At 43.3% G+C, this 24,092-nt stretch overlaps 1 protein-coding gene across 2 annotated transcripts; it reads left to right on the top strand.

Moving 5' to 3' along the window:
• Positions 1-399: 399 nt before the first annotated feature.
• dse (dermatan sulfate epimerase) lies at positions 400-24,018 on the top strand. 2 transcript variants are annotated; one of them, XM_079525770.1, is made up of 7 exons: positions 400-564; positions 2,439-2,691; positions 3,258-3,511; positions 8,690-8,943; positions 15,390-15,629; positions 18,304-18,511; positions 19,257-22,314. In XM_079525770.1, exons 2-7 carry the CDS (start codon positions 2,488-2,490, stop codon positions 21,007-21,009), a joined length of 2,913 nt encoding a protein of 970 aa, XP_079381896.1. In that variant the 5' UTR covers positions 400-564; positions 2,439-2,487; the 3' UTR covers positions 21,010-22,314. The 2 variants fall into 2 exon arrangements, 1 of the variants encoding a protein (XP_079381896.1); XR_013792029.1 differs by lacking the exon at positions 400-564 and adding an exon at positions 22,409-24,018 and having other exon boundaries at positions 2,653-2,691; positions 3,261-3,511; positions 19,257-22,111.
• The last annotated feature ends 74 nt before the right edge of the window (positions 24,019-24,092 follow it).

Consider the following 24,092-nt stretch of genomic DNA (forward strand, 5'->3'; position numbering starts at 1 on the left):
ATTACTGATATCTTTTCTTCACCCATATCACCTGCTGTGAACTACAGCAAAGTTTAAAGGTAATGCAGCACATTGCCTTTAAGGCAGTGGTTCTCAAAGTGGGGTCCAAGCACAGGTTCCATGATGGGGTTTTTAAATTTACCCTTTCATACAAGTCTGTAACTCTCAGTAATAGTATAGCATACGGGTTCATTTGGTTCCATACTGTCAGAGTTAAGTGGCGTCCTTGAAATGTAAAGGTTTGAGAACCAGTCCACTGACTGCTCACTGCTTTTAGAAGGAGTACCTGGGAAGCTTGTGGGAGGGCAGCCACTTAATTTATTAGGTCTCCTTTAAGCCACTTTCCCCTTCTGCCCCTCCTCATTCGCCAGCATGACGCTCACTCCACACTCACATTCTTTTCCTGCGCACTGAAACTTCGTTTCGCTCCTTCAAAAAAAGAAAGACGTTTTTCAATATATTATATATTCCCGATATAAGTTGCAAAAGTTACTTTTGTGGAGCGCAGAAATGACTCGTCGTGTGACGACTGGAATACCAATTCGTGACTGCCGGTTTTGACAGGTAAAGCAAACGGATATATGTTTTACTCCTTCATTGCGTTACGCCTTTCGTGATAGACAAGAACAAGGCTGCTTTTGTGCATGTATTCAGCTGATCGATAGTCGGTAATTGGCAAAGAGAACAAACGTCTTAAACGTCTAGCGACAGCTGACTGCGTAATGTGTTGGTCTAACAAGAAATGAGAAAAGAAAGTCCTAAACCGCTTTTATTAAAAAATAATTAAAAAAAAGTCTGACCCAAGATTCGGTGCCACCGTGCCAAGCGCGAGCGATGGGCAGACAGGACTCGGGCACCCGCAGTGCAGCACAACAGTACAGTAGGTGTGTGTGTGTGTGTGTGTGTGTGTGTGTGTGTGTGTGTGTGTGTGCGCGCTTGTGTGCCATATGTTATGTGGGTAGTAGTGGCACTGGTACCAGTAAAACCGTTTGGTGGTTGACATGGAAAACGCTATTTAGGTCAGCCCACTGCTCACTACGAGACCGTTTTCACAGTTAAAATGATAGGCTTACAGTAAGTGTTTTAATATTATACCCATCCGTGGTCGAAAATGAGGCCTGTGCCTGCAGTGTGGATCATACTGTCATTCTGGGGGCCTTGCATTAGCCCCCCAGAAGTGCAGCTGATCTAAATTATCTAGGCTACTCCTGTATTTGTTTGTATTGTTTCTATTTTTGTTGATTTAGTGAACACAAGGGCAATAGGTTGTCTTCGTGACTGCGTTATTCAACGGAAAGTATAGGCTATGAACCATCCCACTCTCAGAAGCAGTTATGGGCTCAGTGTGTGAAAAATGGGGGCAGCCTATATGGGCTGCTGGGCTGCTGCTGCTACTACAGTCTCTGCAGGCCAACTCATACATGAGCTCTGTACGTTTTCCTGACCAGCTCTTTCTGGCCAAAGGTCCACTATCCTCCTGTGCACCACAGTGCCCTCAGGCAGGAATGTCTTGCCTCAGAAGGTCAAATGTCAGCATCAAGTCAACCTTTGGTCTGAAAGTAATAGATGATTTCCTGAGATGAGATTGCTCTTGTTTATCCGGCATTAATCAAAAGTTACACAATAAACCCAGGACAGACAGCTCATACCATAAAAATGGACTTCAGTCTAGACAACTTTTAAATCACTACCAAATGGTTTTCCACCACGCAATTGCCAAGAACTCCACTAAGGTCATGGAATTTACTCTTGTGTTCGGAGTGGTGATGAAGGTTAGCTCTTGTCTTTCTGTAAAGCACAGCATTTTCTTTTAAAGACTGTCTCCAATAACTTAGCAGACCAGACTAATGTTACTTTAGTAATGGGCCATTTATTACCCCCACGGTGCTGAGGACAACAATATATGTCTGGCCATCTGGGTGTGCAAGGCAAGACAGTCTGTTTGGTCAAAAACAGAGCAGGCAGTAATGTAGTATCATAGTTGCCAAGATATGTATTTGGACATTTAGTTGATGCCATAGAATATATATTATAGGCTACAGAAAGATAGTACATGAAGGGAGATAAGCAGAATGTACATTTGGCTAAACACACACTCCTTGGTAACAATAGAAAATGTAATGTGATGAAGATTTACAATATAAATCATCATCATCATGAGCTGTATAAGTCAGTCCGCTGGCAGAGCTGCAGTACAGTACAAGATGCTGCCTGAGTGCCTGGCCTGCTATATTGGAGACTTTTCTGTGATTTGAAGTTCTCATGTTTGTGCTGCTCAGTGCTCAGTAAACTGTATAGGGGTAAAGTCAGAAATGATCAGGACTACAGCTGTATCTAATTATTCTAGGAATGCGGCTCTTTGTAAGAAAAACGCTGTGGAGAATATGGGCCGGCTTACTCAAATCCCCCCCCCCCCCCCCCCATCCCTCCTCCTCCAGCTGAGCTGTTTTTGGGTGATGCCACGGTCCCCTCCCTTCTGATGTTACTATGAGGACCCACACCCGCGGGGCTCCCACGGTGTTCTTCATAACGCTGCTGTGGCCCCTGCTGCTGCCGCGGGGGGCGGCGGCAGCCACGGCGGCGGTGGGGGGGGAGGAGGAGGAGGTGGACCCCAGCGGGGGCATCCCCTTCATGGGAGGGAACTACGACGGCCAACACCCCATGCTGTACTTCGGCCCGGCGGACGTGGAGGTAAGGACTGTCACCGTTACACATTTTAGGGCGCCGGTTAATATTGTCACACAAATGACTGCGATTTAACGGTTTCATTGTGCTTTTGGCGTTGGAAATTGGAACATTATGAATAGAAATTACATTTATTTTGGCTTTTAGGCTTCAGATAACAGATCAGAATCAGAATTTTTATTGTCACATCACAGTAAAAAAGTGGGTGAAATTAGTTTTTGTGCATAGCTCCCATCGTGTCATTTTTTCCAAGAAATACAAGACAGGGAAGAAAAGAGAGGGGTTACGGATGGCCAGATAACTGAAATATACAAAGAAATTACTGCCATTTTTATAAATGTAAAAAAAATAGCGAATATAGCTGATCTACAAGCTGACACGTTGTAAGCTTGTAGATTAGCTATTTCCGCTATTTAAAAAAAAAAAGTTGTAAGCTTGTAGATCTGTTATTTTTTAAATGTATGAACATTTTTCAACATGGACACGATTATGACAAAATAATTGCGATTATCGAAAATAATTGCGACTAGATGATCATTATGTAATAACTGTGACAACCCCCCTACGTGAAGGAGCTGCAGGCGGCGGCGGCCGGGACGCACCGGGACATGGCCCGGAGGATCCGTGAAGCCGGCGAGACCATGCTGGAGCGCCCCGAGGAGTACCTGCCCCCCTGGAGCCCCATCGAGTTCAGCGCCCGCTGGAACGAGGTGTACGGCAACAACCTGGGGGTGCTGTCCATGTTTTGCCTGCTGTATCCGCACCGCGCCGGGGCGCTGGACCTCGCCCGGGACTACATGGAGAGGATGGCGGCTCAGCCTAGTTGGTACATTTTCAAAATTGTCATTTATTTTCAACTAGCCTCGGAGACCGCAGGCGTTTAGTTTTTCACAAGAAAACGAAAAGCCTGGGCAAACGAGCCACATTTCCTGGTCTAGGAGTGGGAGTGAACTACAGTGCAGAGGAGCGCCGCTCCAAATTTTGGTGACGTCAGTGTTCTCAGCTGTTTTCTAAAGGCGGAGGGGAGGGGAGGGGAGGAGAGGGCGGGTGCTCAGATCAGTGAACCAATAGGATCCACAGGCAGATCCAGCCGGCACCCGCCCTTCTATACCAGAAAACACGCTGGCTGGGCCCGGCTAATTTTTAACTAAGAAACAAAATGGGTCTTTATGCACTGCACACGAGTGTCCTTCTATAGAAGTACTGGAAGCACTAGTACAACAAAACACTTTCCGTGTTCCGTCTACGACAGCTCATTCTGAATCCTCTCCAGATACTCGTGCATGTGGATTCATTCATTCATTCATTCATTCATTCATTCATTCATTCATTCATTCATTCATTCATTCATTCGTTCATTCATTCATTAATTTATCCATCCATCCATAAAGGCCATTTAGCAACAGTTCAAAATCTTGACCATTTTCAACCTGTACATTTCAAAATAGGATTTTCAAAAAAGATCCCCTGACCAGCATGCATATGTTAGCTTCTAGAAGAGCAATTCTTGCTGTCTCTCACATATGTGAGCTTGTAAACGGACTATTTTTGCTCTTTGTCATACGGCACTATGAAAGTGTACTGTCTAGTGCTTAAGTGGTTCAGTATGCATAGGCGTCAGCTTGCAAACTTCCTTTATATCCGCTCGTCTTTAATATTAAGCATCCTTTCCAAGAAGTTTATTTTTCAGTTGATGTATTTTCCATATTATCACTCTCAGGTGTGGAAAAAATGGCCATATGTTTTTCTCATCACAATGAATATTAGAAATTGTAATGAGGCCTAAAGATGGAACTCTCTGATATCAGCGGCCCTCCTACGCACATGTTCATCCACTGGCTATCCAATGTCGATCCGTCCTCCTAGCCAATCGCTGTGCCTTTCAATGCATTATCATTTTTCTGTGTGACTGCTGCAGCACAAGAGTGAAGGGGAGGGGCATGGGTAGCGCATTGTGGTCCGTCGGGCCTGTGGTCCAGGAAATATGTATAACAGCTGTTCAAATTCATTCCTGAACATGACCCTGTTAAAAGGAAATGAAATGTTCAGATGTGAGCTGGAGTGGCTCACGGCTCTGTGATGGCGCCCATCTGGGGTTTGCGACCACAGTTTATCTGACCAGGGAGGGATCCCAGAGGACTCTGGCGGCTAATGTCATTATATTAGCATTTTACGTTTTCGGTGTTAAGCTGTGCGACTGCTTAGAGGGCAGTGATTCTCAACCATTTTCATTTCAAGGCGGCCCCCAGTTTGATATGGATTAAGTTACAGATCTCAAGCTACACAGTCAAATCTCGTGTTCATTTAAAGGTATAGGGTAAGGGGATTTGTTTTGTAAAAACAAAAAGTTTATTGTTAAAATGTTAAAGCACTATATTCTGATAGTACGCTATCTATAGTGTTTGTTCAAGAACAGGGGTCCTCCCAGTCCTTTTAAAAAACAGAAAACCTGTGGGTACTCTCACAGGTCTCTCGGGAGAGATCAGTAGTACCCATTTATCAGCTTCAATTTTATATTGTTCCAGTTCCATTTGTTGTCCGTTTATTTCTTGTGTCATCACTTCCAATTACACTTGTGTATCCTCTATCCTGCATGAGTTCTCTGTCCTGATTGGATAAAAATAACTGAACAAACACTACTATCATGTAGTTATTTAACACTTATTTTAACTAAGGAATATCACTTACCTTACCGTACTACCTTTAACTCAGAGACTACACAATAAGGGTGCATTTGGTGACATTTGTAATTACAGTACAGTCTCTGAGTTACAGACCCTTAAGTTTCCATGTGTTTCCTAACTATCAATCATTTAGCCGGGGGCCCCTGGAACCCTCCCAAGGACCCCCGGGGGTCCTTTCATGTGTCTTAGAACACATGAGAAAGTGGCTCTGGAGGACCGTTTGACAGTGATGAATGCTGGTATGTTCACATTTGGCAGCTTTAGGGTCGAACCTGTGAACTTTTCGATACAGGACAGTGTAGCGGAAGCTAGCAGTTATGCCAGGACGCCAGTCAGAGTCCGAATCTGACAAAAGATATAAGTGTGAGAAACGTCCAACAACTCTTCAGAGGACTGATAGAACTTCAACCCCCTCTTAAACAGCCAAAATAGAATATCACAAGCATGAAACACAGCTTTGATCTCTTGCTGTGGGGCCTGTAGTTAAGTCACGGGACTGTCTACACTAGAAATCTAAGATCGAGACTCTAGATGCAGAATATTTCCAGCTGCCCATCACAGACATGCATGACTGTGTGTGTGTGTGTGTGTGTGTGTGTGTGTGTGTGTGTGTGTGTGTGTGTGTGTGTGTGTGTGTGTGTGTGTGTGTGTGTGTTTGCGCGTGCGTGCGTGCGTGCGTGCGTGCGTGCGTGCGTGCGTGTGTGTGAGAGACTTGGTATTGTTTCCCCAAGAACCACCATGGTCATCATCTTCTGAAAGTGCTCTGTCTCATTTCCTTTATAGTGAGATCTAAAAGAGAACAACAATGACACAAGCAAACATTAAAAACCATGGGAAAACAAGTATAGCATATCCCACAATGCACAGCTTTGATCTCTTGCAGCAGGGCCTGAAGTTATGTCACATACCATGCAAGTGTCTAAACTAGAAATCTAAGATCAAGACTCGTCTTAGTTAAAAGCTATCATGTTTGCACTGTATCTCTAGAGAGTGTGCAGTGCTCGCACAGATTCAAGATTTCTATTGGTGCATCTCATACACGAGTAAAATTATATGGTTTTGGTTCCTCGTTCCACATTGTAGCAGCAATAGCAATAACAAAGAGATACTTTTACAACATGAATCCTAGCGTCCCTATTCTGGGAATTTGTCGAAAATAGGTGGACATTCGGCCAAGTGACTAAAAATCGGATCACAGGATCACATTCCTTTGTCCATCCTGACTTTGTCTGTTACAGCCTTAAAGGCTTCTATAACATGCACATTCTCATGCTAAAGAAATCATGCTTGAGGGGGTCACTGACACACAGCTATTAAAAGCTGCAGCTAATTCCGGAGAGTTTTACTCCACCAACTCTGTTTTACTCCCCAGTTCTGCAACCTTCACCCTTTTAAGAGGGACTTTTTTTCCCAAAGGATTATTTCTCTGGGTTTACATAGCCTACTGTAGACACCATGGTATTAGCACCATTTACAAGACCATTTTTTCCACAATATCAACGTCTGCCCCACAGCTGAGGAATGAGAAGCCACTGAGCATGTGTTTTCACGTCTTAAAGAACACGCTGTGACTTCTCTCCTTCACCACACTTTTATTATGGTCACTGAACCTTGCACGGTTCCTCCATAGTGGCTCCAGGACTCAGGCTGCTGTGGTATCCCTGACCTTAAATTATGTCTCCGACAACTTGTGGAGCGTAACCATATTCCGACGGGGAAAACTCCAGTTTGTGGCATTCTAGGTCCCCAGTTCATTTTTTTACACAGTTCCTGTGTAAACACACAGAAGTGAGATTGTGTGTGCTTTGGCATAATTCATGATACACTGCTGCAGTGACATGGAATTTCACCTCAGACTTGCTTTTCCAGTGCATACGAGATGAATGTAGCAACCAACGTCTGGCATCTAAGGTGGTGTGACGTTTTGTGGGTGGATAGGGGAAAATGTAAGGATTCTTTTTATCCCCTTTGATAATTTCAAATGAACCACCCAGCTTGTTGACATATGGAAATGACACGTTGGCTACATCAAGGAGCGTATCTTTATTGGTGCTGTTAAATGCAAAGGAAGGAAGGTGGCAGTTAGCAGGGAAAGTTTGGAATTGAGACTGTAAATGTAATTATAGTTAACATACTTAATCTCAATTAGAATTGTGCATTTTTTGTCACTCAAAATAAGCCCTGTCACTCAAAATCCCCATACATGGGGAAAGCCTCCATATATTGTGCCCAGGTCTCATGACATAGGTCTCGTGACATCACTATGACATCATCAGGGATGATAGTAAATCAGGGATCATATCATAATATAATGTAGTAGTGATAAAATAACTGTCAGTGCTAAACATATTAATATCATGAATAGCAACATCAATTGGATTGAAGTTGGCTGAAGTCTGCATGTAAAGTAGTCTACATATTTGAGCTTAATTAGTATTTACATCATAACTCACAAGGCATTAGCAGGAGAAAGCACAGAGTCTACATATGTATGTGTAAGCACAGTTTGCACATTAGGCTGCACCTTGATTTGTATTTGTGTACAACAAAACGTGATGTAGTGCGGGGAATAACAGTTAGAGGTGAGATGAGACGTAAAGGCCAGGGTACTTATGGCTATTTAAACACAGCCTTTAGATGCCTCATCATCACATCTGAAGTTAATTTCTGTATAATTACCTTCAAAGCCTTCAACAAACAACCGTTTATTGCTTTACAACAGTTTGCACTTGCAAAAATACAAGGAAGTCAGCATTCTTACATGCCGCATATTGCACCAGCTACAATTTTGTATGGCTCTTTAAACAGCAGGACTTGGTGTAGATTTAATAAATGCATGGTTTAAATGCTACTTAGTTAGCGTCTGTGTTTTTGTACCAAAGGGAACAGACATGTTAAAGCGTTATGGCCAGACCACACCAACTAGTCACTAGCAACACCTTGCAACAAAACTATTTTAAGGCCAGACCGATGCAACTCCCTGCAACTGCTGTTTCCGGTTGGGGATAATGGTTGCAATGTTGCAAGGAGTTGCATTGGTGTGGACTGGACTTTAGGTTTATCAGCAGTAGTTTTTCGTGACGTGATATTGTCCAGCATGTTACGGGCAAATTGTTGAATAGCTTTATTTTGTTCTGCTGTTCCTGTGCTGATTATTACTTCTTACTTAATGTTACTCCATATGTCCATTTTATATTTTATATTCATACCACATTCTCTATATATTGAGATATCAGTTTAATTCTACAATCTTGGTTATCATAATTAAATTGAATGAAATCTTCGTTTGTATTGATCCAACTGCCCTCCTTCTCTTTCAGGTTGGTCAAAGACGCTCCCTGGGATGAAGTTCCCTTGGCACATTCTTTAGTTGGGTTCGCGACGGCCTATGACTTCCTGTACGAGTACCTTAACAAGGGTCAACAGGAACGCTTCCTCCAGGTGATTGGCAACGCATCGCGCCTCATGTACGAGAAGTCCTACACACGTGGCTGGGGGTTCCAGTACCTGCATAATCACCAGCCCACCAACTGTGTGGCTCTCTTGACTGGCAGCCTGGTGTACATGACTCAAGGTGGGTGCTAGCGCCGTGCAATGACAATTAAGTGAACTAAATAATGAAATAAGCACTTGTTCTTCTTTTGTTACCTGCTCCTCTTTTTAACCATATGAACCCTAGTGTCCATATTCTGAGCATGTCATTATTATGACATGCCTATTGGCAAACATTTGGTGAAAATAGGTGAACATTCTGAAAAAATAGGCGATGCACTATTGGCTATTTTTAAAATCTCCATGAATTCAAGGCTTCATAGAAGGCTGTGTAATTGATAGAATATAAGTATTTTTTGGGGTGAACTACTCCTTTAAGTGGTTAACACTTGTGTCAGAGAGCTGTTGTTGATCACAATCTCTGCTTCCTTGCATTTTCAGTGAATGGTTAAGTATATCTCAGAATGAAAGATGGTTATGCAACTAGTAAGCCTTCAGTCTTACGGGACTTAAGGATTTAGGTTCAGTCTGCCTGTGGTTATCTCCCATGGCTTTTGGTCTACCTTATATTGATCCTTGGTAATTGTTTATCCAGCTGAGACGCATGATTTTAAAGCATTTATTTATTTTCTTTTTTTTGTCTGTGTCTATTTTTAACTCCAGCATTTCCTTTTTGAGAGGCGTCGGACTGCAATACTGCAGGCGCCAATGATTATTTCCTGTTTATTCGAAATGCCGTAGCTCCTTTTCCTTTTTCTTTCTTTTGTTTTACATCAATATCCTGATGGAAATAGTTTGTGTGAGGGGCGGGGGAACAGGCCATGTGGAGGTGATCGCCAGCACAGCTTGGTTTGTTTACTGGTGGGATTTAACTTTGAGTACAAAAGACCCAGGTTGACGTGAGCTGAAGGACAGCTGGCCTTTGGGGGATCGCTGTGCTGTTCTTTGTGGAGGGTTGAGGACAGAGGAACAACGTGAAGGTTCCAGACTGGACTGCACACTCGGGGAGAGTTATGGCTCACCCTCTGTTTTTCCCTTGGTTCATTTCAACTTGTTTGTCTCTCAAGCCAAGGGAAAAACTGAGTTTGTTCCAGCCCATTAATGTCTTGGTTACCTGGAAAAGGGACATTGTTGTGTGGCCAGTTCTTGCCAGGTTCTATTTGTTGGAAATGCATGCTTTTTTATTAGACTGCATCATGCCGGAATGATCGTTTTATGGTGAACGGGAGTGACAAATCGCTTCTTCAAAGATTTTGTGACTTATTCACAAGTGCTACAAAACATTACTTAGTTTAGCAGCAATAGTTATGCATCTCTTAGGCATGTCTAAGCACATGAATGTCCCTGTTCAGGGCATGTCATGATATTGTAGGTGAACATTCTGCTAAAATAGGTGAACATTTGGTGAAATAAATAGCAACGCAACACATGGTGAGCTTGGCTATTTTCGACAAAGATAATTGGTACATGGAGGGAAAAAAGAGTAGACCAAGTATAGACCTCAAGGGGACCCCCGGTTAATGAAATATATATAGTGTTTAAATGGTTAACACTGTTGGAGGTTTAACTGCAAGTCACTCGCCTGCACTATTATCATTAGTTTCTCTTGCCAGGGTATGACATTACGCATAAATATTATTCTGCTGAGACGTGAATAGATGGACGTTTGCCACATAAAGCTCAAATATAGAATAAACAGTGGCTTCATTTCAGAACTGTGGCTTCTTCAGCAGTTATCTTTCACCGTAGACATTTATGACTGGGTAACATAGTAGACTTTAATTCATTAGGGTTATGTTTATGCACAGGGCACAGGGCAATGTATGCACAGGGCAATTTGATATTCATGCAATCCCACAGCATATAGATTTCTCAATCGAAGAACAGGGAGACCACATCTAACTACCACAGTTGTACTGGTTATATTGTATTAACATACTCTACCATACAGACTAAATGTGGTGGATTACAGCTTTAAGTGGTTATTATATTACTGTACATACTGTATCATGTAGCAAAGTGTGACTATATGGCTTCAGTTCATGGAAATCCCCACAAGGAAGGAGACTAGGAGAGAGAGGATCAGATAACTAGATAAGCTTAAAAGGATAATTGCATTCCAGATGCAGGTGGTGGCTGTGTATGTGGCGGCCGCTCTAATTGGACATAGCTGTGTGCAGTAGAGCCTGACCGTAATAACACTATTGGCAATTAATGCAGCCGTTGTGTCTACATTTGAACCAATCTTTTTTTTATTGACCTTTATTTATTCAGGGAAGACCATTGAAAGCAAGCTCCCTTTTTAAAGACACCCAAAAAGTAATAATTTTACTCTGCGTCCAGAAATAAAGTATTGGCACTTTGGCTACTCGATCAGTGCGTGCGGCCATCTTCTTGTCTCTTGAAGACTAATATTCTACGTACCACACAGGGCCTTATTAATAAATAAAGCTCTATGAATGGCAAGAGAAGGCCAGCCCAGTTTTTCATATAAAATGCAGTGATATTGAGTGTGAAAGCCGTCACCGGTACGGAAACTGTGGTAGACTGCTTCAAGAGGTTCATGTCTTGAGCTTGGCTAATTTTTGGAATAGGTCAAAATTGGTCAAATTCAGTCCAGTTTATTTATGTTTTATTCATTTGTCAAATGGAATTGTTTTCAAATCAAATATTTTTTTTACAAAATATTAAAAACATGGGTAATCGGTGGTCTAGGACCAAATGGCATTGGACCCAGAAATCTGGCTTCAGTCAGGCTCTCGTCGAGCCATTAATTGGACATAACTGTGTGCCTTTCACCCCTGAGTTCATCTGTCGTTGACCCTGACTCCTTGCGCTGTCACATCAGCCCATTGACCACCCACACTGACAAAAATAACCATAAAAAAATAATAAACAGGACTAGCCTGTTTATTATCATTATGATTCACTTGACAGAGACTTGAGATGTTATTAAGCCCTTTATTGTAAACCATATTCTTGTATTGACCGGTAAGTCCACTCCTTTTTCCCACCAAATCACTTTGCACGGTTCGCAGATATACACGTTGCATCATGAGTCATGACATGACACTTTGCGAGCTTGTAGATCTCTCATTTTTACTGAATGTTCACCTATTATCAAATGTCCAGAATAGAAGTGCCCAGAAGTGCCAATACTTTATTTCTGGACGCAGAGTAAAATGATTACTTTTTTAGGGTTCAAGTGGTTGAGTGATTTAGAGATTGTTTTTGTGTAAGTGATTCATCATAACCTTTATTTCATTGATAGAGCACAAGGAATATTATTCTGCAGCATGTTATTAACTGCAGCATGTGTGTAAGGTGCATATTAAGTAGACATTTTGCATGCTGTTTCTGTGATCACAGAGAGTTTTGATGATAGTTTTCTCATTCTGTAATTAGGGTGTAAATTGTCAGTAAGCAAAATAGATTTGGTTACAGCTTGAAAAACATGATTCATATAGAAGGAAGATTTGTCTTTGCTGCTTAAGTTACCATATATTTTGCTTCCAATAATTGTAGCCTACTGCAGTTACAGAAATGAAGGTGCTGTAATTTCAAGCCTTAGTAACATAAGCAGATAATCATACGATGGTGTCATGTGGCAAAAATAGCCAATGTACAAGCTAACAAAGTGACGCATCGCATGTGTGCTTGTAGATCTTCTATTTTCACAACACTATATTCTGCAAGTTAGTTGGTAAAGCTTATACATTTATGGAGGGCAAATGCGAGCGTGTTTACTACAGTAAGCTTGCTCTACAAACGAGCTAGTCTAGTGGTCGACAAATCTTGGTATGTCTCATTTTGATCCGTGACCAAACTTGAGACAGAAGGCAAAAGAGGAGAGGAGCTTTAGTGGAAAACACAAAATCCTCCTGACCTTTCACATTCCTCTGGACTCCCGGGGGTAGAGCAGTGTTCTGAGGAGTCATTTGGAAGGCCTCAGTACCTTTACGCTCAAAGTGCTGACTGCTAATGTGTGCTGATGGGAGTTAAGGGTCTCCAAAAGGCGGCACCCTGTATAAGCAGCATGGGAGAAGGTTCTTAGAAGGCCTGCCTCAGTGTGACAGCAGTATTATCCCCTCTGTTAGTCATTAGGGAAACTAGCCACATCATTAGGCCTGTGGAGAGAACAGAGGAAATTAGAGCTGAGACCGTACTGTTAATGTAGCATACGTGACGCAGGGTGTCTGGTATGCCGTTTTCCGTTTAGTGTGGGCGACGTGTATCCGTGTGCTCATTACAAAGTGGTTACTTGGTATGTTGGTGATTGAGGGAAGTCAGTGGATCAAACAGCATCAGCTGAGTTAGGTAAATACAACATGTAAGCAGTTTCCTAGAGCATCTGTGATGGCTGAGAGTGGTGTTCACAGATGTACACGAGTAGTAGTAGTATAATAACACTCCTACTTTTTGTACTTGGGTTTATTCCTTACATAGAGCTTTTGCGCTACTAACTAACTACTAATTAACTTCTGAGACAACTTCTGAGACATAGAAAGTCACTGATTTTCGACAAATATCATACTTCTGAGATATAAAGCAATCGCGACAAACAACTCAGACCAGAAGCAGGGATAAAACATATTCCCACCGGTGCCCAGACCCCCCCCCCCCATCCATCTCAGCAAATGCAACCCTCCTTATTGTACTAGTACTTACAGGCTTATCTCTTATAAATAAAGAGGAAATGACCAGAAAGGTCTCTGCGACTGTGTTTCTTTTCAGTGAGGAACTGCAGTGTGAGTGCCACAAGCGTGCCACACAAGCGCTGTTTGTGTAAAATGCTGCTCTTTGTATGTCAGCGGTTCTTGTTTGACACTAGTAAATACCTGCTCTGTGTCGGGCACTGGGAGTCCCAGAGCGCAAACCAAACACTGGCGCAGACCGCTACACAGTAAAATCCTAAAAAAAAAGTGTTAATTGAACTCTGAGAGTGTAAAAGAATTGATGCGAGACAATGTCAGAGTTAACCAGTTAGGCCCTATTTTACAGTCAGTTTACAAGCTTGTCGATGTGCTATTTTTAGGGGCATTTTTGAGTGGTGCAACCACTCCAACGAACAGCAATGTCCGTGTTCAACTATGTTTGTGTGTTTGTGACCAGTACCAACGAGTACCAAAAGTGGCGCTGTTGTGCCAGAAACGGAGAGAGAGAGATAGTGCTGCATGTTGCCTGCTAATGAGAGAGAGAGAGAGAGACAGAGAGGGACAGAGAGGGGGGGGGGGGATTTGCACCACTCAGTTCATTTTTAAGTCTTGATTGACAGAGAGAGTAGGAGAATGACACTTGCCAGCCCAGAATCGATATCTCATATATATATATATATATATATATATATATATATATATATATATATATATATATATATATAAATTGCAAGCTTTCGCCCAAAATCCCCAAATAGGGATATCAGATTGAAAGTGGTTGAATTAACACTGACAATTTGACTGTTTACAGTGGCCGTGTTCAGATGCATGATGGGAGGGTGCCGGTGCCACCATTGATGGCACCGGGATTCCTCAATGAAGTGTGGCCGGAGTGTTTATGTGGCGGTCACTTGTTCTCATAGTAAACTGTGTGTGTGATCCAGTGAGAAACAGAGAGAGAGAGTCAGGGCAGAGGGAGAGGACACACACTGCTTAGTACTATACACTACAGCAGTCATCACACTTTCCATCAGCCAGGGCTACATAGCACATGGAAAGGAGTTGTTCAAAGTTTTCCTTAGCTAACAGACCAAAAATAACAGCAAATAGTTGTTTGTTGCTATTTTGGTTTTTAACCAGGTAGACCTTTTGAGACTCTTTTGTCCAGGAAACAGACATCAATGAAACTCAAAAGTTACACACAAACAACACTGTACCAAAAACCCACACTAATACACATTTTCACACAAAACCGAGATCTTACTAATCCTCTTTGCTAGCAAGGGCCTTATAAATACCTAGATTAGTAAGGATTTGCTCACACCGTAACTCCAAGTGAAAGAGACCTTGCATTGCATTACTTCCTCTCAAGCCTCTTGAAAGATTGTACTTATCGTGCTGCAATACTAGGGGCCTCAGTATGTGTATTGTGTTACTGTATGACATTCATTTTAACCCATTCAAACCGTGTCATTCTAGCCATATTTTATACTTTGGCTATTCAAACATTGTGAAATTGTGTTCATTCTAAGTCAGGGTGGTGGTCCCTAGTTTGAGATGGGAGTCGGCTACCAAATACATATCATCTTGGGGGGGGGGGGGGGGGGACTGTTAGGATTTAGAAGGCATTTGTAGAATGGCCCAGAGTAATGTAATAAGAGAGTGGTGACACGCTTTGATCTCGCCACAAAGCGGGTGCCTATGGGCGATAGTTCCAAACATTGCTCCTATGGCTGGAACTATTCCATTGAGATAGAATGAGCACTTCCGCATTCCATTGTTACAATGAGAGTCAACGGGAGTGTCATTACTCTCTTTTATACTACTCTGGAATGTCCCTCAGGTCTAAATGGGGGTGTGTCTTGTGTTCCAGGCTACCTGCAGGAGGCCTACCTGTGGACCAAGCAAGTGCTCGCCATCATGGAGAAGTCCATGGTTCTGCTGCAGGACGTGACGGACGGCTCGCTGTACGAGGGCGTGGCATACGGGACATACACCACGCGCTCCCTGTTCCAGTACATGTTCCTGGCTCAACGCCACTTCTCCATCGGCCACTTTGACCACCCCTGGCTCCTCAAGCACTTCGCCTTCCTGTACAGGACCATCCTGCCAGGTACCAGAAAAAGATCACACTCGTGTGAAGGGGCGCCTGGTAATGTTTGTATAAAGTGCTCTAAACAAACATTACCAGGCAAAAAGTGCTCTATACAAACATTTAAAAAAGCCATAGACTTGGCTGCCACATGACCGAAAACCAGGCGTTGGAGGGGCTAGCTGCCCCCCAAAAACTAATGGAATCATGGGATTAGTGTGGTTCCAATATGCATCTAGGACAGTGATTCTCAACATTTTGTCATTTCAAGGAATCCCAGTTTGATAGGCATTAAGCTACGGACCCCTATTTGATACCCCAATATATTGTACACTGTACACTCTCAAAGCTACGGACCTGTACAGGTCCATTTGGAACCCTGGTGGGCACCGTGACCGGACCCTGCCTTGAGAACAACTATTTTGGGACTACGTGGCCAGCCTGTGACATACATAACATGAGTCATCTATCTATGACATCAGTTGTCTCGTCTACTCCAAATTTGGGCAAGGTTTCAGCCTGATCGGAGCTCCATTGACTCCCATGAATGAAAGTAAAATATTTCAAAACACAGGTGAAAAAATACTAGTGGATGTACTTCTATATCCTACTGGCAGTGTGCATACAAAGTATGCCGTTCAAGCGGTTTGTGAGATTAGCTCAAGACACAAAGACACACATGCAAGCACGCACGCACGCATGTACAGTATGTACGCATGCATGTACGTACATACATGCGTGCCTGCGTGCGTGCGTGCTTGCATGTGTGTCTTTGTGTCTTGAGCTTGTGTCTTGAGCGTACATGCATGCATGCGCATGCATGTACGCATGTATGTGCGCATGTACGCACACACACACACGCACACACACACACACACACACACACACACACACACACACACACACACACACACACACACACACACACACACACACACACACACACACACACACACACACACACACACACAGAACTCTCTCATAGATGGCTAGCCTAGCCTCCTGCAGAACCATGTTGTGAAAATATATAGAACCACCTCATCTGCTATGGCCAGATACTCTTATTTCCACGTCAAGAAATTATGAAATGAGTTTGACAGATCTGTTGTGAAATTTAAAATGTCACAGAGTTATACATTTTTGATCGAAAGAGATATATTTTTGGCAGACAAATATAACCAGAGTCAACAATCTGTGAGAAAGTGTTGACTTAGCTATGAATGGCTGTGAAGAGAATTTAGAGCACACCACTACATGCCAAAGTTAACCATTGGCCGAGTTAGATTGGGCGTGAAAATCACCTTAGCGCACCCTATTAAGAGAGTAAATTATCCTGCTGCTTGCCCTGACATGGGGCATGCATGCGTGCAGTCATTACATTTCTTGGATGCCATTCAAAGATTGCACTGGGAGACCCAGTGGTGGTCTCTGCCATTTGTCTCCGGGCTGGCTGTCCTGTCCTGGGGAACCTGCCTGAAGGTCAGGGGGAGGACAAGGGCAGAGGGGGTTTAGTGGAGGGGCACCCCAGATTGTCCTATATCTAACCTCAAAAGTCACATTAGAAAAGTGTGTGTGTGTGTGTGTGTGTGTGTGTGCGTGCGTGTGTGCGTGCGTGCGTGCGTGCGTGCGTGCGTGCGTGCGTGCGTGCGTGCGTGCGTGCGTGCGTGCGTGCGTGCATAGAGATCAGAACATTGGAAAATGGTTTCATAACTGTATTCAAAGAAAGAAATTCCAGACCCGCAGAGATAATACTTTATTGCAAAGAGGAAGCAATATGACAATTTTAGCAATTAGCATTTAATCCATTGTCTAGACACTAGTCTCATTTCTTCATAGACATTTTCACATTTCTTCAAAGATTTTGTAAGAATTGAATTGTCTAGTCTAGAGTGCAAGAAACTTGAATGAACTTGCGTACTCATAGATGATTAGAAAGTGCATGATATACTTGGGACCCTGACGAAGGCTTGTAGCCGAAACGCGTTGATCCATTTTTTACATCTTTGCCATGCCATACAAATAAAGGCTTTTTTTCCACTTGACTGGAACAGAGTACCTTGGACCCCTTTTTTATCTTTTCATGTTTGAACCCTCGCCAACGAGCACCTGTTTTCAGTTCACAAAGGACCACGGCAGCGCTTCTTTCCTCTATTCAACGTTTGCATGGTATACTGTTTGTAAATACAGTAAATGCCTGGCCCATTCTTAGTATATATATTTTTTAAACAAACTATTTTTATATTACTCAAATCCTTGCTTCTGGGGTTCCATGGAACAACATATTTTGAGTTGGGCGTGACGGGCGTCCACGGCCAAATACATATAGTTTTGTGGGTCCTTGACATGAAACGGTTTTGAGAACCACTGATAAGCAACATACAGTTTTCAGACATTAAGTAAGTAAGACATTATCAGGTCTTACTGGGTTAATGTCATTCTACACAGAAAGTGTCAACATCTTATTATAGTATTAGTATTACATGTTCAGTGATTTTCGTCACATTTGATCTTATCAGCTTAAATACCAATCCTTACATCAACATGTGAGCTGTCAAGTAATGTTTATCTGACATTTGACATAACAATGTCAAGTATTACTCCAACAAACCCTTATGAATAGCCGCTATTGATGTTCCCCTCTCTCGCTGTGTTTAAAGTGTAAAATAATCTACATGGACCTCTAACCTCTCTCCAGGGTTCCAGAGGACCGTAGCCATCGCTGATTCCAACTACAACTGGTTCTATGGACCAGAGAGTCAGCTGGTCTTCCTGGACCGCTATGTGATGAGGAACGGCAGTGGGAACTGGCTAGCGGACCTCATCCACCAGAACAGGGTGACAGAGGGGCCGGGGCAGGCGGGGAAAGGCCAGAGGTGGTGTACACTCCACACGGAGTTCATATGGTAAGGCAGCCTCCCAAAATAAACATATTTAAAGGAGAATTCCGTGGTAGCCGTTTTCTTACCGTAATATTACGATAATATATCCGTTAACCACTGGTAGAGGCAAAAATATTAAAGATAAAGTCCTCTAGCGCTCTGAGCAGGGAGGAGGCCCCTAACGTTTGCTAGCCTTAGACGGAAGCCCATTTGGGACAAACCTCTGTGGACTTATAAGCGACATCATGGATGACAGATTTAAAATAAGATAGATAATAATTGTCGCGTTATCTAATTAAGTGGGGGTTTTATATATTATCGTCATATTACTGTAAGAAAGCGGATACCCCGGAAATTCTCCTGTAAACTGGGGACCCCCCACCCTGGGGACCCCCCACCCTGGGGACCCCCCACCCTGACAAGCACATGGAATGTAGGAGTTGAGGCATTACATGGAGTTGACTTGGTTCCACAGATAAATATTGTGAAAATAGCTACACGCTCACAACGTTGTGAGCTTGTAGATCTGCTATTTTCAGCATTGATGAGCTTGAGCTCATCAATGGGCAAGTCAAATATAATAAGACAATCATGTGTGTGTGTGTGTGTGTGTGTGTGTGTGTGTGTGTGTGTGTGTGTGTGTGTGTGTGTGTGTGTGTGTGTGTGTGTGTGTGTGTGTGTGTGTGTGTGTGTGTGTGTGTGTGTGTGTGTGTGTGTGTGGTTTATTTAAAATTAAATTATGAACTCACCCCATCACTATCGTCTGTAGGTATGACCCAGGCCTGATCGCAAAGCCTCCCCCAGATTTTGGAACACCTCGACTGCACCACTTTGAAGACTGGGGAGTGGTCACCTATGGGAGTGCTTTACCCGCCGACACCAACCACTCCTTCCTCTCCTTCAAGTCGGGGAAGCTCGGAGGACGCGCCATTTTCGACATCGTTCATCGGAACAAGTATAAAGACTGGATCAAAGGGTGGAGAAACTTCAACGCGGGACACGAGCACCCGGACCAGAACACTTTCACTTTTGCACCCAACGGCGTGCCTTTCATCACGGAGGCGCTCTACGGACCCAAATACACTTTCTTGAACAATGGCGTGTTGTTTGGCCCGACCGCCTCTGGAAGCTGCTTCAGGCCTTGGGCCGGCCAGGTCACGGAGGCCTGTGATTCCAAGTGGCTCAAGTACAAGGTGGGCCTGGCGGCCGACACCCAGGGCCGGGTGGAGGCTGCCATGGAGAGACAGGGGATGGTGTTCGTGCGAGGCGAGGGACAGTCCGCCTACAGTCCCGACCTGAAGATTAAGAGCTTTCAGAGGAACCTTTTGCTCCTCCACCCCCAGCTGCTGCTGCTGGTCGACCACATACAGCTGGACGCGGACAGTCCCACCAGGGCCATGAGTGCTTTTTTTCACAACACCGAGTTGCCGTTCCAGGACGCCAAGGTGGACGGCGTACACGGGGCGTTCGTCTTACACGGCAAAGACCCTTATAAAATGTTCTGGATGGACGACACAGGCTTCAGTGACAAAGGAGTGCTGGGGTACTGGAACTACCCTCGTGGGTACCCGTACAACGGATCCAACTACGTGAATGTGACCATGCCACTAAGATTCCCTCACACCAGGGCGGCATACATCTTTTTCGGGCCAGGGGTGGACGTGCAGAGCTTCAGCCTACGTGGCGACAACCAGAGAGTGGACATTTACCTGGCCACCAAGGACCACACCTACACCATCTACCTGCTGACTGGCGAGGTCACCAGCAAACCTCTGTTCGCCATGGTCCTGGTGGACGAGAAGAAGGTTGTGTTCGAGAAACCCGGGACCGCGGCGGCGGACGGATCCCCCGAGGAGGTGGAGGAATACGTCAACGTGGTGGAGGACAACCTCGGGCACGCCAAGCCCGTCTTCCAGCAGATGGAGAGACACATCCTGGGCCGCGTGCTCAACTCGGCCAGCTTCCGCAAGACCGCGGAACGCCTGCTCCAGTTCTCGGACAAGCGGAAGACGGAGGAAATCATTGAGAAGATGTTCACCATGTCGAAGAAGCAGGGCAGGGGCAAAGGCGGCAAGAAGGTGAACCTCGGGGAGAAGCTCTCGGAGAGCATGCCTGACATTTTTGCACAGATAGAGGCGAGCGAGAAGAAGGAGAGGCAGAGGACTACGAAGCGCGTTTACGACGAGAACCCGGAGGAGGCGGGAGATGGAGACTCCCGGGCGTTTTTGGATTACGCCGACGGCCGCAAAAACAGAAAGGGGGGTTTCGTCAAGGGCCGCAAATTCAAGGAGGTCCACATGGTAGCCACCGCTGGGAGCGAGGGCCCGTCAAGCACCGCCTCCTACATTAGACTGTTCCTCATCCTGAACATAGCCACGTTCTTCCTGCTACTGGCTGTGTTGCTGACACGCTTCCAGAGGGCACGGAGCCTCCACACCCAAAGGTGTTTCTATGGCGTCCTCCTCATTGACAGTTTCATCTTACTGTACCTCTATTCATCCTGCTCTCACACACAGTGCTGACGTTGTGCGACAGCGTGTAACTAACGAGGGGATCATCCGTTGACAATATCATTCACTGACCATATTCACATGGCAGCCATTTGTCTCTTACGTCACACTTGGTTACGATTTACAATTTAGACGTTTAGCATGCGCTTTTATCCGGCGCGACTCACAGCTCTGAGCATTGTTTTGGGTCTCCGCCATCTCTCCAGTTATTTAGTCAACAGGAAACTCATTTTCAGGTCAGGATAGCAATTTTATCCAATCAGGAGAATGAATCCCGCCAAAGAGTGGAAAATGGCCGGCTGTGTGAATATGGTCAATCATGGATGAAAAGAACCATACACCTCAGTCTGAGCCAAAATCTACCTATTAAAATGTGTGTCCAGGAAAAAAGAAAATATTGATTCCAAATAGGAATTGATGAATGGCCTATAAGAAACCAGACCACCTCTGATGTAATAAGCTTCTGTGGAGCTGTAGAATTTGCGTGTCTGAAGTGTGTCCTGTACAGTGTTGAGGTGTCCTGCCTTAATGTCAAACGATCTTACGGTTAGCCACTAAAATGCCTCTGTTGTCTCCATCCGTCTGTACTTGAGATGTCTATATAGTTCTTAGGAGTAAAGTAGAAATGTATATACATATACTGTATATATATATATGAAAGCAAAATATATTTTTGTGGTTGTGCTTTTTTTAAAACATTTTTTTATTAAAATGAATACATATATGTGCATCATCATTTTGCTAGTCTCACGTAGCCAGACGATCAAAGATCTCTGCCTAGTGTACTGATACATCTGTTGACATGCTCCTGTATAAATTCAATGTAGGCCTGAGACCCAAGATCTTATTAACCATAGATTATGTGGTTCTCAAAGTGGGATCCAGGGACCCTCTGGGTTAATTTGGTGGGTCTTAAATAGACCATTGCAAGGTCTGTAACTCTGAGAGTTATGTGGTTCCTTGAAATAAAGAAATATTGAAAAGGGTTTGAGAACCACTGGATTAGAACCACAATGATAATGTTCACTGATAGAATGGCCCTGTCCCACTTGCCCCACATTAGCACAATGCTACCATCTGCTGGCTACATATGCTCAAAACAGCCAAAGCAAATGTGAAATAATAAAACAATAAAAAAGTATGTACAATTAAAAGGGAATAAAGAAATATGTAAACAGAGATAAGTCATATTGTAACTTTGTGAAAACTGATAGAAATAGTTATGTAGGCCTACGTGCAAACAAGCCAGAGCAACAATTTGATCAAATACTGATATGGTGACATACCAGTATACTCCTGTATGAATTCAATGTAGTGGCTGAAACAGGGTGGAAGAAATCCTCAGAATTAAGAAATGACTGCATTGCAGAACTGTTGCAAAGACTTCAAAGATTGGTTTCCAAAGCAGCAGGTGTAGGTTTCTTAGCTGACTTTCGCTCAGCTATTCTAGGAACTACATTTTTGAGGGGTGCTAGCCCCGCCTATGCCCAGCTTTGTGTGTTTGTGTGAATCATAGCGATCATGATTTGATTGGCTGAGCACAGAATTGAGATGATTTGATTGGCTGAGCAAAGTATGTATTGAGGATAAAATTTAAGACACCAATTGTGATTGGCCGGAATGTGATGATGTATCATGATAAGAGCTCCCCTCACTTCACACGAAACGAGTGTGATTTATTTTATTTTATTTACATGTTTATTTGACAGGGACAATACAAAAAACAATGTAGCAAGTTATAACATCTTGAAATGGGCATTGTATATGGGGTTTATAGCTTCTTCTTTCGTTTAACGTCAGAGGTCCTGGTCCAACTCGGTGTCGTGGAGCCACGCCCACATCTCTGGTCCCAGGTCAAAGAGGCTGGCTTCTGAGGGTGGTCTGTATAAGGGGCAGGTGTTGATGATATGGTCCGGTTTATAGCTGAGGCTAATTTGCGACCCCAATCCCTGTTTAGGCCTTTCTATACAATAATATCAATTACCAAAAGCACATGTATGAAGCTCTAATCTAAACAAGTACAAAAGCAATAACATTCCCAAATTACAGTCATGAAAGCAGTGATGTTAATGTTTTAAAACGGGCCTAACATATTAGTGTTCACAGCTTTGGTTTGATTTCAACCAGAATTTAACCTTTCCATTAAATATTTTGAGATATTTTATTTATTTTTGAATTTTTTGTATTGAATTTAGATATCACCAGACAGTATCGTAGACGGAGATCTCCAATTGTCTGTCTACGTGAGACTATCATTGTGTTAGTGGATGTGTGAACTAGAGAGAGAACCTGCCATGGAATATTTGGAGTAGGCCTACTTATCAGTGATTATGATGGAAACACCATCATTGACCATTCATTCCATTTGTAGCCACTCTTGAAACAGTTTGTGATAAGATGGTATCTTTACACAGGCAAATCCTCACCATTACTTTAACTCTGAGACTGTACAAAATAAAGTTATTTGTATATTTATGCAGTCTCAAGATTACAAATGGATAATAAATTACTGTGTAGCCTATGTGGCCATATTTACCTCAGATAAAATATAGCCCATGAAGGTAAACCTGTAGGCTTATGTTTCTCAAGCACTGCTCAGTAGTCATTCACTAGTCATCATAAGTGTATTTTGTATTGCTCTTTGTTTTTCTTCTGCCAATATTTAACATTGTAGCACAAATACTACAAGTCCTCAGTGTGAATTTTACTCTGAGCGTGTAACATTTGGCTAAAATGTTTTGTACATTTAACTCCTCATTCATTCACACTTGCATCAATATTTTGAATGTAAGCTAATTATAATAGATCAATAATTTTGACAGGTGGCATACTGTATGATTCAGAGTTTCATAGTACAAACATGAAAAATAAATAAGCAAGATTACCTTCCAAGTCATAATGCAATAAACAGAGAACATAAATCCTGATTGTGGCACAATATTTTGAACCTGGTAGAACTTTGGCCAACAAATCAACACAACATTCCAGACAGACACAATTGTCTTTAACTGAATAAACTCATTTTTTACAGCATGTTGGTGTTGTTTTCTTTCTTTCTTTCTTTCTTTTAGCTTTCTTTCTTCTTCACCACCATT

Source organism: Electrona antarctica (genome assembly GCF_951216825.1).
Source record: "Electrona antarctica genome assembly, chromosome: 17".
NCBI classification, from domain to species: domain Eukaryota; kingdom Metazoa; phylum Chordata; class Actinopteri; order Myctophiformes; family Myctophidae; genus Electrona; species Electrona antarctica.